The 14,772-nt window shown below is 36.9% G+C and overlaps 1 protein-coding gene across 1 annotated transcript; it reads right to left on the bottom strand.

Moving 5' to 3' along the window:
* Positions 1-9,037: 9,037 nt before the first annotated feature.
* LOC110907948 (protein NLP2) lies at positions 9,038-14,244 on the bottom strand. Its single transcript, XM_022152857.2, has 5 exons — positions 13,915-14,244; positions 12,783-12,884; positions 11,758-12,677; positions 10,402-11,245; positions 9,038-10,302 (listed from the first exon to the last, which is right to left on the bottom strand). Exons 3-5 carry the CDS (start codon positions 12,619-12,621, stop codon positions 9,443-9,445), a joined length of 2,568 nt encoding a protein of 855 aa, XP_022008549.1. The 5' UTR covers positions 12,622-12,677; positions 12,783-12,884; positions 13,915-14,244; the 3' UTR covers positions 9,038-9,442.
* Between the last annotated feature and the right edge of the window lie 528 nt (positions 14,245-14,772).

A 14,772-nucleotide genomic window follows, 5' to 3' on the forward strand; every position in this document is an offset into this window, starting at 1 on the left:
GCCCCTAGCATTTAGTTTCTGCGGCACCTGGTGATGATGGGAGACTAGGCGAGTAGGCGGCGATCGCTAGTTCGATCCTTGAACTGAGCGGGTTTTACCTCACCGCACTGTCGTGCCTTCGGGCGAGTGTTCACAGGCTTCGGCCCTAGGTGAGGGTTTTCCCCGGTTCGGAAGGCGAGTGTATCCCGATGTGGTGAATTTCGCCAGTAGCCCATTTGGAGGATTCGTTGGCCGTTCAAAAAAAAGGCTATGGAGTGTGGTGGGGATGGTGGTTAGGGTCATGGATTATCACATGGGTTTGACCCGACATAACAGAACCTAAAGATCTATAATTAGTCTATTGGGTGCGGAGATGAGGATTTGGGACATGAGACATGATTCGCATGGTACACGTACCACCCTCCTCTCAATCCATGCATGGTGAGCATGGAAACATGAGCCTCATTGAATTACTTGGGGAAATCTGATGAGGGTGGAGTGATGTGGCGTTTCTATGGAGGGTGGTGGTGATGATTAGAAACATCACTACACCACATAGCCTTAGTGATAAACATTGGTACCGTCGACAAAAATTACTAGATCTGTCACTAGTTAACCAATGGGGTGTCCATTGGTAAATGCAAAACTTTTAAACATCCAGATTTGAAAGGTGAGGTCTTGAGTTTAAGTTCCGATAACAGGAATTAAAAGGAAATTTGCCGATAAAAAAATAAAGCCGATATTAAAACTTGAGTATTCTTTACGCATTCTTAAAACTTGACTATTTTAATCACTTTCACATTAAACAAAACGTCATTTACATCAAGGGACCAAGGCATTGCAATCGTTGCCCACCATTTCTAAGATTTTGTAATTTTCCTTTCAAAAAAGTATAAATCATAAACATTTAATTGTTTGAAAATACCTCCAAAATCAATTAAAAATTCTTTTGTATACACCATACATATTCTTTATTTGTCTGTAAATTGGGTCATATCAAAACTGAAACTTCAGTATTTGAAAGCAAAGTCGATGTATCCGACTTACAATCAAATACTATTAATTAATCTTATTTTGTATGTTCATCAATCACCATTATATATATTTATGAAAATAAGTTTATTTTCTTTCATCCAAATGTAGACAAGTCGAATCTCACTTTGTCAAGGTTACCATAGTAACGAAGTGTTTATGTTTGATCATTGTATATAAAGAAAAAAAAAAAGTGAATATGATGACAAAATCTAATTTTTTTGGCATTGTTTGTGATGAAGTTTCTCACATAATCAAATGACTCAATAGCAACTAACTAATGAAAGACGATAAAACGAACCGAATGGTTCAAGAACAAAGTTCTTATGAATTATAATTCAATCAAAAACTAACTAAACAATAATCCTAATATCCTATTTATATGATAGAATTCCAAAGGAAACTAAATATAAAAAGATTAGGAAATTGAAATTCAAATAATTAAAAGATATGATAACTAAAATAAAATAGAATTCCGATAACTTCATTCCGATCCCGCATCATGGTTTCCATTACAAATTTTAGCATTTACTTATTTTCTAGAAATTTGGGTGATAACATAAACTACACATTAATTTATAACATATACGTATAAATCGATACATTATAAAATACAAAATATATATGCTTTGAAAATCATGTCTTGTCAAACTCCAAAGTTATGTCAACGTACGTCAAGATTCAAATTTTAGATGATATAAAGTCAAGTTCAAAATTTATTGTTGAAATCTTTGCCCATTAGTTATGAATTTTCATATTCATTTGATGGTCCATAAACCAAATTTGTTGCATTATTTTTGTATAATTTTAAGTCTATTTTGAGGAAAAAAGAACATATTTTAGACTCCTTGTCTATAAAGACGTATACATTATAATGACCATTATAAGTTGTGACTCAAAATCTACAAGTACAAGTTGATTGTGTTTTTTTAGCTAGGTAATGACACTATTTCTCATAAATTTTATAATTTTGAAACATATTTTTCACCCTATGTGTGAAGATGAGCTTTATTTGAACCATGAAACCGTTTATGAATTTAATAAGCAAATAAGGATAGAGAATGTCACAAGAAAACTAATACTCGACCTATGATCATCAACCCTGGAAGACTCCGAAATGATTGTTTGCAGATTCATGACATATTTTAGAAATGCACCCCTTATTTACTTATTATACCCCCTTTGAGAGGAAAAAATGATGGACCCCACATCCAAATTTGTGAGATAAGGGGGGTGTATCAACTATCAAGTAAATAGGGAGAGTGTATTTAGTAGCACCCGAGATTCACAAAACACACACCTTTAAGATTAAAAAAAAATATATATATGTATTTAATCATCTAGTCATCAAGCTGAACGAGGAGCATTCACATGAAACTTGGGCTGCAGACTGTCAAAACGAACACCAGATAATCCTTTGGTCAAGAGATTTGCAATCTGAAGTGTAGTAGGAACATACCAAACATGTAAAATGCCCGTCAAAACCATGTCGAATAAAATGCAAGTCAATCTCCAAGTGTTTGGTGTGCTGATGAAACACCGGGTTGACTGCAAGATATGTAGCTCCAATATGGTCACACCAAAGAGATGGTGGACAAGTCATTGTCAACACTAGGGTGCAAACGAGCCGAGCCGAGCCGAGCCCGAGCTCGACCAGGCTCGAGCTCGAGCTCGTTTAACATATGAAAGCTCGAGCTCGAGCTCGGCTTGATTCGAGTTTTATTTCTGAAGCTCGAGCTCGGCTCGAAGGTAATTTTTCAAGCTCGAGCTCGGCTCGGGCTCGACTCGTTTAGTATTTTTTTTATTAATTTATATTAATTATAATTATTATTATACATAATTTAGTTATTTTTTATATTTATATAAATGGTAATTATTATATAAATATATGTTTAATATATTAATAAAAAAATATATAAATAGAAAGCTCGATTAGGCTCGCGAGCCGGCTCGAGCTCGATAAGCAAAGCTCGGGCTCGGGCTCGTTTACTAAATGAGCTTGTTTTTAGGCTCGGGCTCGAGCCCGAGCTCGTTTAAGCTCGGCTCATTAGAGCTTTTTTTCGAGCCGAGTTCGAGTAGCTCGCGAGTAGCTCGGCTCATTTGCACCCCTAGTCAACACTGCCCAAAACTCTTGAGCACAAACTGAGAATGTAAGCACCCAATCAAGCTAGTAACAAAATCAGAAGAGCTCTCAGTAATAATGATGTCATCAACATAGATCAAGACATAACAGGGTATCGAATCCCGACTATAAACAAAAAAGTGATACATCTGAATGACACTGGTAAAACCATCAACAAGCAGAGTGGTGGATAGCTTGGAAAAACAAACCCTAGGAGCATGCTTTAGGCAATAAAGAGCCATCTACAGACGACAAACATAATGTGGTCTGGATGAGTCAACAAAGTCTGGGGGTTGTCATATTCAGAGGCTCAGAAAGATCTCCATGTAAGAACGCATTGTTGACATCAGTTTGACGGATAGACCATACTCGAGATAAAGCGACTGAAAGAACCAGACGAAGAGTAGTAGGTTTGACCACAGGACTAAAAGTCTTAATGTAGTCAATACCCTCAGTCTGATGAAAGCCCTTGGCAACAAGCCGAGCTTTATAACGACTCACCGATCCATCAAGATTATGTTTAATCATGTAAACCCACTTACAACCAACAATGTTGGCGTCAGTGGGAGCCTGAACCAGACGCCAAGTCTGGTTGGCATGAAGAGCATCAATCTCAGCACGCATTGCATCCCACCATACAGAGTACTGTTGAGCCTATCGAAATGTGGAAGGCTCAGTGGTGGGAGTAGTAAAGACATGAAAAAGAACATGATCAGGAAACTGACGCGACTGTTGTGTAGGAAACTGACGCGACTGTTGTGTATGATCACAAGATCATGTAATCATTGGGTGAGTTGGAACAAGAATAGGAGGAGGACACGGAGGATGAAAAGGAGGTGAAGAAATATCAGGAGAGGAAATAGTAGGAGAAAATGAGGAAGGAACAATAGGAGAAGATGAAGATGATGGAGAAGAAACAGAAGTTGGAAGCGAAGGAGGAATGGAGAAAGGAATAGAATCTGAAGAAACTATGGGAGTAGTAGAACTCACTGGAATGTCAAAAATCGACTCATGGAATCGAACATGTCGAGAAGTATATGTACGAGACATATGAGGATCATAGCGAAGATAACCGAGAGGAGATGGAGCATAGCCAACAAATATACATGGAGTAGACTTGGGTGAAAGTTTATCCGCTCGCGTATCACCTAGAAACGGATAGCATAAACACCCAAAGGTACGAAAAAGAGAGTACTCAGGACGAGATCCAAATGGAACCTCGTAAGGAGATAAGTGATGAAGAACTGGTGATGGTGACCGGTTAATAAGGAAGGCAATAGTGGCATATGCATCATACTAGAATTTCTTTGGTAACCGAGCATGAAACAATAAAGCTCGAGCTACCTCAGAAAGATGGTGGTTTTTCCGCTCAACAACTCCATTCTGTTGGGGAGCATAGGGACATGAAATGTGATAAGCAATGCAAGAATCTGAAAGAAAACCCAACACACACATTTTACTACGTGTAGTATAGGGACATGAAGATGTTTGATGGTACATGAGAAGAGGTTCTCAACTAGCAGTTTGAAATGCCGAAAGCAATCAACCGCTTGAGAACGACAAGTCTGTCACACCCCTTTCTGCGGCGGAAGCACGAGGTGTGATCATGAAAGGTTCTCATTGCATACGAAAGGTAAACATACTACATGCTCGTAAGAATAACTTCAAATACCAAACATTTCATAATTTGAAAACATAATTTAGCGTTTACATCGCAAGGTAGCATAAAACATTGTCTTAAAAAGTTTACAACTTTATTTAAAGATAAACATAAGCGACATCCACAAGCATGAGTAAGGCCACGCGCACATCCACTTCTAGTTACCTGAAATACATGTGAGTTTTGGATAAACGTCAACATAATGTTGGTGTGAATTCATGCAGTTTTGTATTGAACGTTAGTATACTTTGTATGAAAAACATGGTATGTATCTTGTGAAAATCAAGTATTCATGTATAAATCAAGTGTTCATGTATGTATCAAGTTGTTAATGGGTTGCAAGGCCATTAACATGTGACACGACATAGGAAGCAACCAAACCTTAGGCATTTTTCTAGTTGGCATATTATGAGACAAAAAAGCACTACTTGGTACTCGTTCTCACCAAGAGTGTGGCTGCCCGACACCCGTTAGATCTAACCTTTTGTTCTGCGGTCTAGGTATATTGTTGACTAATGGTGCTTATGCTACCCTATTCGTGACACGATTTCTCGTATCATGTATCATTTCTCGTATCATCATACCATTTATAAATATTGTAACATGTATTTCACCCCCGAGGTTATAAAACTGAAACAGTTAAAAGAAAAGGGGGAGCATGAACTCACAACTTTGCGTTCCTTGCGTCGTAAACTTCACCGGATTTGCTTATAGTGCGTCGTGACCTAAACGTGTTTTATTATCGTTAGTCACTAGACTTGTATCGTACAAGCACAAGTCACTATCTTTGTATATGTATTGTTGTGTTAAAAATATTTTATATTTTTTACTATGTATCTTACTTATATTATTTTCTTCAAAAATTAATATAAGTATCTTGTATTTTGCACTTTGCACCCAAATTATGTATATTTGTTCAAAACTTTATTTTATGTTCATAACTTGTCCAAGTTATTTATTCTACCAACTAATATATTTTCACAAATATATTTTCTTGTATTCATCTAAGTACGTTGTATGTGCATTTTTGTGTTTTTACTCCTCAAGAGTATTTAGTGTATTTTCAAGTCCTAGTACACTAGCACGTATAATACATACTACATACACTTAGCACAAAATTTGGTGATAAAATAATATATATATTTTTTTCAAAAATATACACACTTAATGTCAATTTTTAACCTTGACAAAATCATCGTTTCTTAACTCAAAAATTAGGGAAACCTTGGTAAATACCTTGGTACACATTTTTAGGGAATAAGTTTCTCAAAACTTATATATTTTTCTAAGTGTCAAAATTTCCCCTAAAAGTGGAGGTTTCCCATGTTTTCAAAACATGTGTTTATTTTCTTTTTAAAATCATCATCAATCAATTTCAACAACAATCATCAACAAGAAATTTCAACACAATTATGCACTAATTTCTCTATTTCATTCTAGTTAGGAGACCAAGTAAGTGTGTGGGGCCCATACAGGCCGGATTTGGTGAGGGGGGGGGGGGGTAAAGTGTAAATTTCTTTTTTGAAATATGGAGGTTTAAAGTGTAAACTAGAAGGTTTAAGTTAGTTTAAGTGTGTTTAGGGGTTTTTATGATTTTTAAGGTGTTCTAGCATCAATACTAGTTTAATATCATAAAAACATTACTTCTAGTCAAATTTTGATGTCTCAGTTATTGTCCGGTTGTTCGGTTCGTTACGGTTCGTTAAAGTGCTGAATTGCGCAGTTTCACTAAGTATGAAGCACTTTTTGTGGCAGTTTTAATTCCCGACACTTTGTAAGTTATTTTGGAAAATAAAACATAAATTTTGCATGATATTATTGTGTTAAAAGCTGAATTATTGCTGAATTATGCTGAATTCCGCATTTAAAGTGAGTTTCGGGTGATTTTTAGTGCATAGTTTAGCTTCCGGAAGGTTTATATGTTAACCCTTGTATGTACTTCTTGGGTTTTAATGTATTCTTGTCATTGGACCTACACCTAGGCTCCAATTCTATTGTCTAACTGCTTTCTGCATAATTGTTGACACAATGTGTCTTACCGGTGAGTTTACTGGTATTTCTGACGCAACGCTCTCGTTAATGCATAAAGCAATATTTGGTAGTATAAGACGTGCATGAATTCACTTGTATTGTATGAAATCAGATAATGTTGACACTAAAGCACATAATTGCAGTCATTAAATAATGAGAAAAATGCCCGGATAGTCCCTGTGGTTTCGCATTTTTTCACCTATAGTCCCTATCTTTCTAAAACTACTTGAATAGTCCCCAAGTTTTCAATTTTTGTTCTCGGATAGTCCCTAGGTCTAACTTCAGTTACTTTTCTCTGTTAAGTGGTTGTTAAGAGGGTGTGAAATGACAAAAATACCCTTTCCTTAAAAGACCAAACCACAGGGACTATCCGGGCACCTTCTACATTTTTAAAGAAAAACCCCACCACTCATCTTCTTCACCTCTCTCTCTCTAATCTTTTTCACCTCCTTTTCCACTTCTTTCTCTGCACTTTCTTGAAGAAACCCTACCTCAAAACCCTCTCCTCCCTCGTTCTTCAAACTCCGGCGACTGGATTGGCTGCCAGTCGGCCTGTATCTCCGATCGGTTACCCACAACATCCCCAAATCCTCCTTCTTGTTGTACCGTTTCAACCACAACCAACTGATCTAGAGGATAATTGACAAAGAGAGTGAGATCGGGAGAAAGGAGAGAGCCGCCGCACGCGGCGGCGGCGTCGGCGATGTGGTTTCACAGCTGTGACGGAGAGAAGCAGGAGAGCTGCTGAAGATGTGGTTTCACAGATGTGGTTTCGGATTGATTTCGGAATTGTTTTTAAATTGAAGCGATTTGATGTTAGTTTGATATGTTGATATTATGAAATAGTTGTTTTTAGACGGAGGTTAAACCCTAAATCTCTCTCATTTCTTAATTTCTCTTTAATTGATGTTTACGGATTGCTTTGATTGAATGTAGGTAGTGATTTGTTGCGATGAGTTGTTGATGAAGTTGTGTTTGCTGGTCTGAGTTAGGTTATTGTTAGGTTGTTCAGATTTGCCTACGATCCGGATCTGTTTCGGTTAGGTTAGATTGTTAATCGATGCGTAAAATTGTAGTTGTGGATGAGAATATGAGGTAGGTTGATATACGTCACTGAGGTTTTAGCTTAATATTTTGGTTTTTTCTCTGTGAGAAGGATTTATGTTGATTGCAATCGTTAATGGTGGTATTGTTACTAGTTGTTCTCATGTTAGGATTATTTGTGAATAGATCTGTTTGTTTTTTATATCATAGATCAGCTCAGTAGAGTGGTAAATATCGGTCAACGATGACAATCATTTGTCAAATTTAGTAAAAAAACTATCATCAGCAGATTATATTTGATAATGCATGTGTAAAATTTAGTGTTTCAGTTGAACTTTTGTTGTGCTAATCTATCTATATAATTCAATATTTTTCAACAGATGGATGGGAGAACAGGTGGGTTAAATCTGACTGGAAGAAAGATGAGAACATGGCAGGTCGTTGGCGGTGACAGTGGAGAAGGGTGATGGTGAGTGGAGGTTGAAGATGAAGTGTGGTGGTGGGGTTTTTCTCTAAAAATGAAGAAGTTGCCCGGATAGTCCCTGTGGTTTGGCCTTTTAAAGGAAAGGGTAAATTGGTCATTTCACACCCACTTAACAGAGAAAACAAACTGAAGTTAGACACAAGGACTATCCGGGAACAAAAAATGAAAAGTTGGGGACTATTCAGGTAGTTTTAGAAAGTTGGGGACTATAGGTGAAAAAATGCGAAACCACAGGGACTATCCGGGCATTTTTCTCTTAAATAATAATTAAAGTGTACGGAAATTACCGGTTTGGTGCCAGTTGTCACAAATTCAAAGGATACATCTATGCAAATCGACTAAAATCATCAATGAAAGTAATGAAATATCGGTATCCATCTCTAGACATAACAGGCGAGGCACCCCAAATGTCACAATGTATAATATGTAAGGGTAAAATAGAATAGGATACAACTGATGTAAAAGACAATCTAGTCGATTTCGAAACACTACACGCAGTAAAATGTGTGTTGGGTTTTGTTTGTCACGTGTAAAAAACAACACACCATTTTCCATGCTAGAAGATTACATTTGTAGAATCTCATTCCTAACTATTCACAATCTAATAACTATTCTCCATACTACTTACTATTAACACCCTCATTTCCGAGTATATGACGGATTTGCTAGCTCATTTTTCTTCAAATAGAAACCCAAAGGCTATCATCGTTTCATTTCTTTTTCAACAATCAACTACAACAATGTACAACTGTTGATGCGTACAGTACAACTTACTACAGAATCCAAATACAAAACTACCCATTACCAAGTTTAATTTGTACAACAAACTACCATCAAAAACACAAGTATATTTCACTAACATTTTACTCATCTTCCCGTCAACCTGTAAGCCAAACCGTTCGTTACAACCCATTAATGCACCATCAAAAACACACGTAGACAACTTGACACACAACCGCGATTTCTAAGCTGAATTATTCATGTGTTTGACCAAAAGAACCCGTCTTGACCCATCAACCATGACCATTCGAGATGATCCCGTCACAAAAGAATGTGACTGAACAACGAACCGATGAACCAAGGTCGACTATTACAAGGTGGCATTGCTACCGAAACTACCACCGCCCAAATATTGAGGTTCTAAAAGAGCGAGTTTAATTGTCCCGCTCTTACACGATCTATAAACATCGATACATTCCTCTAAATCAGCATCGCACGTTAAAAGAACCCATTCGGAATCATCATCAAAGTACTTGAGATGAAACTCTTTGATATCGTTTACGCTAAACCTCTTAGCGATTTCTTGAAGTAACCGATCGAATCCCCAATCGTTTTGCAACCGAAAACGTATCTTTTCTTCACCGAATGCGACTTTAACTCTAAGAATACTTTCATCTCGAGCATTCCCGCTATTTGGAGGAATCATTGGAGCTGTTGGGAGCTCGGTGAGCAATTTATGGCTACGCGATCTATTAAAAACCTTCTGTTCTGGTTCTTGATCTTGATCTTGATCTTGATCTTGACTATAAAGTGACACGTGAAGGTCCGCATCACTACGCGCTCTTTTCAAGACATTGTTGCACGTATCTTCACCCGTAGGTGTGCGTGGGTTTGGGTACGGGTACGGGGGGTTCCCACTTGAACTCGATTGACCAGAACTCGAAGTTTGACTGCATGAGGGGGACAGTGATTTCGTGACACCATCTCCGGCTTTTGAATCAATCATAATGAACTTTGAAGGTGAAAGCGAGCTTGTGTTTGGATCGGGAGAAGCAAGAGCGGGGAAATTTGAGTAAAATGACTCGATTTGGAACGAACCCGAAGCTCCATGAACGGAATCCATCACAAGCTGGATCTTTTGTAATGAATGACCGACTTTCTTGATCTTCCGAGAAGGCCAACGTTGTATCCCGTGTTGTCGGCATATCCTTTTTAAAGTCGTCGGACAAACTGCAATCACAAAAATTGTAAGAATAATCACTATGACATGTTTAACCCATGTAAACGAATCGAAAATAATATCATGAAACCGCAAATATCAAAACTTACCCCCGAGGTTCTTAGCAGCGTCTTTCAGGCTGCCAGCAAAATACTGTCTAAGCATTTCCAAAGAGATGGTTTTCTCCGACTTTGGCCCGCCCCGTCGTCTCTCGGGCCGCTTAATACCATCATTGACGGAACTACCCTCACCAGAACCCGTATCATTCTGTTGTTTTCTAACAAAATCCATGGGCTTTTCGGTCAAGATTTCTTCAACTTTCACTTCTACAGTACTTGGAACAACAACCGAACTTTCTTCCAACAACTCCTGATCCGTAACAGTCCTTAAACTCCGACAAACTTTTTGTATAATAACCGACAAAGAATTAAGCAAACTTGTTTGCTGTTCTTGATCTCTACAATCAACGGGTAAAAAAAACTCCAACACATAATCAACATTACCCGTAAACGTGCTTCTTAGACGTATTGCAACGACCCCACACAAACCGAAAACCCGAGCATGATGTGAAAGCGGGTACTCGGTTTTCGTCATTGACGTTACATCCGGAAAATAACTCGGTTGGTTCGTGGTGAAAGCTCTACCTACAGGACCTTGTCCTTTCAACAGATGGTGCTCGGAACACGCTTCTTGAAAATCTTTAAAACGGGTATCGTGCACGTAGCAAGCGCGGTCTACGGTTGATATACAGTGGATTAAGTTTGTGTCCGAATGCCGACAGCCGTCTTTTCCTTGTTGTATGCACGGGACCCACGTTTGAGCCAAAGGTAAGTTATGCGTTTTGCAAGCGGATTTTAGGATCTCGTGAATCTCGGGCAATGCTGCTTGATACATACCATCGGTTACCTTGATTTTCTGAGCGTTTGAAGATTCAGAACTCCTCAGATCAACCGCCTATTAAGAAACCGAAAACTTCAAAAGTTTTAGTCTTTTCTTAACAAGATTTTGTATTGCGCTTGATAAACAGTCATAAAATGCCATTTCGTCCCAGAGGTTTGGCCACTTTTGCGACTTTCGTCCAAATGTTTGTTTTTCCGCATCTGAATCCAAAAGGTTTGAAAACTTGTCATTTTCATCAACCAACTAACTCCGTTTGTTTATTTAGTTAACTTGAAGGGTATTTTAGTATTTTTAACTAAAGTATAAGTTTATAATGCAATGCATTACAAACTTGGACTTTAGTGAAAAATACTAAAATACCCTTCAAGTTAATAGGGATAAACAAACGAAGTTAATTGGGTGGATGAAAATGGCAAAATTTCAAACTTTTTGGATCCAGATGCGGAGAAACAAACCTTTGGACGAAAGTCGCAAAAGTGGCCAAACCTCTGTGTGACGAAAATAACATTTTACTCTAAAACTTTTTTTCTAAAATACAAAAAGAAAAGAAAAACGTGAAAATATACCTCGAGAGCTTTACAAACGCCATCTATTTCTGGTGTATAATTACTCTTTTGAGTAGTCATAACAACCTCAATCACACCAAGACAACTTTGTCTATCTTGATCAAAAATAGGCACCGCAACGCTCCCACGAACATCATATTGTTTAGCATGAACAACTCTTGGGTATTCTTCAGTTTTAAAAAACCGAACATCTGGAGTCCATTCGGGTACTTTTCCCATAAATACCCTTCCGGGTAACCCGACAATATCCTTCGTATCACTCTCTGCTGGAAAATGATAGTTTTCCGATATGTTTCTATAATTAGAAAGTTGAGGGGAATCCGACCCGAGTGAGAAAAGATGATCTGTCGTACTCAAAACTTTCTTTCCTTCTCGGTTTTCCGGTAGCCATATTTGAATAAGCGCGTTTTTGTGTACCGAAGAGTGTTTTATATGTTCTATCGCGTAGAGTAGCCTTTCTTTAACCCCGATATTCACACTTGGCGGGATCCACCATCTCTGGCTTGTCTCCGATTGATTATGAAAACCGGTCGAATCACTAACGTGGGTTGTCGTCAAAATCCCGTCTTGAGTTTGATTTTGACTTTGACTGACTGAAAGATTCTTGAGGAATGACGATTTCGCCCTCTCTGCTTGAACGTCGTCTTCTGGTATATGATCAGTGTTGTTGAACTCCAATGCCGCCGGCCAGATAAATGAAGGGTCGAAAACGGGATTATTGTTGTTGTTGTTGATGAATTCGGATCCGTCTGTTGCTTGTAACCAACATCCGTCTAACAAGAGTTCATCCATGTAATCGTAATCCATCATGGATTCCGATGGAACTCCGAACATGTTATTAGGCGGAAATACACTGTCATCCATAGCTATAATCTTGTACTCAAAATCCCAAAACTTTATCCAATATATCGAACAAATTACTGTTCAAGAAAAATAACATTAATTCACAATAAATCGAACAAATTACTGTTCAAAACCGAATAATTTAATATGTTCATTACAAAAATAATAAAGGTCCAGCATACCTGCTTAGCCTCTCCATGCCTCCATTACTCTGATCTTGAACTTAAAATCCCACAAATTTTATCTAAAAATTTGAACTTTTTTGTTCATATCTCGATCAAAATCTGTTAAAAACGGAAGAACACATATGAATGAGAACCAATTAATCGAACGAATTTAACACCAAGAAAATCTTATTCAAACATGTTAAACACACTTTCTAATCCTGAACTAAAAATCCCATAAAAATCATCTAAAAATAAAAATGTGAACTTTTCGTTCGTGTCTTAATCGAAATATGTCAAGATTGTGGAAAAAGAAAGAACAGGAACACGTATCAAAGAGTGTCGATCAAACGAACGAATTTAACACGAAGAACATCTTGTTCAAACATGCAAAACACATTTTCTCATCAGTTCTAATCTTGAACTAAAAATCCCACAAAAAAAATACCAACTTTTTTGTTCATGTCTCAATCAAAATATGCCAAATTTGGGGAAAAGAAAGAACAAGAACATTACTAATAAAAATATGCCAATCTTGCACAAGTGTAACCCAAAACAGAGATTATATGTTCATATTTCAATCCAATATTTCAAACTAATAAATTCAATCCTCAAAAAAGTTTTGAAAAATCAAAAGATTCTATCAATATAACTATCAAAGAATTTACAAATACTAGTCAAACTACAAAAAAAGTCAGCTACAAACAAAAAAAATAGATCAATCAATGAACACCTATTTTCCCAATAGATGTAAGATTCTAAATTTAAAGGTAAATTAGAAAACAAACAAATAAATAAATAAAGAAAAAAACAAAAGTTAATATTTCCTTAAGATTGTCAAGATTGCACCATACATCCACTTGCAAACTCACCATCATACAGAAGGGTAACCAGAATAACAACAGTTTTATGAGGTTAGATTCTTGAATATTCCATACAAGTGTTTGTTTGTTTACCTCATTTTTTTCCAACCATGGACAAATTCCCAAAATACCCATCAAAATGTTCAAATTAAAAAAAAAAAAAAAAAAACCAAGAAAGTGATTAAATCTTGAGGGGATGTTTCAGATGCAGAAGCACAAAGAACATAATTTTATGTTTTTGATGGGACTAAAACTGAGCCATAGAAATCATGTGAAGTCTTGTTTACCTTGTAATAATAACAATAATAGTAATAATAATATTCTTGATATGATGTTTAAAACTTTTGAAACTCCATGAAAAGCCTGCTTCTTTCTTTGTATGAAGATTCTTGTTGCAATATGAGAAGCCCCACCATAAAACTCTCTAGGGAATCCCACAGGCTAGTCAAACACTTGCTAGAGAGAAGAGATTCAATTTTTAACAAGTGAGATGACATAATATTGTAGATTTATATCCGGGCCATATGGCTGATGTAAGCAATTTGCAAATAAATAATGGTATGAACACCAACAAAGTAGGCTAGAAAATATAAAAAACAATTGAATGTTGGTGTGTGTGGATGATGGATCAGTATGCAATTTGCAAAAAGTTAAAAACTTTTGGACGCACAACTATGTAAGGAGTGAATTTAAGCTCCCCATTGTTTAAACTTTGTGCAATATGACCCTTATAGCTCTTTAAAGTCCACTTTCTTTTGAAGGTTGTATGATTTTGGATGTGTAACTTGAATATTTCTCTCAATGCTCTTACACTAGGCAAATACTTATACTTTTAATAGACTTAGAGTGCTCGGGTTACTCTTGAAATATTCCGTTTAATCTAATCAGTTCTTTAAAAATGCTCAGAATTGATTTTGTTGACCGTTAAAAAAATATAAAACAAAGTTAGAGCACTCACATCTCTTCTTTTACCCTCTATTTCCGTAATATTGAGAAAAGAGTCAAAGTACCTTTTTCATTTTATACTTTATTTCATGTTCATCTTTTTAGTCATAGGAATCTAGAGTCATACACTACCTCTACATCAGAGTATACACGTTGAAGCCTCTATTTCCATTAGGGATGGTAATGGGTTAGGTTTGTAA

The sequence above is a fragment of the Helianthus annuus genome, chromosome 14 (genome assembly GCF_002127325.2).
Source record: "Helianthus annuus cultivar XRQ/B chromosome 14, HanXRQr2.0-SUNRISE, whole genome shotgun sequence".
Classification (NCBI taxonomy): Eukaryota; Viridiplantae; Streptophyta; class Magnoliopsida; order Asterales; family Asteraceae; genus Helianthus; species Helianthus annuus.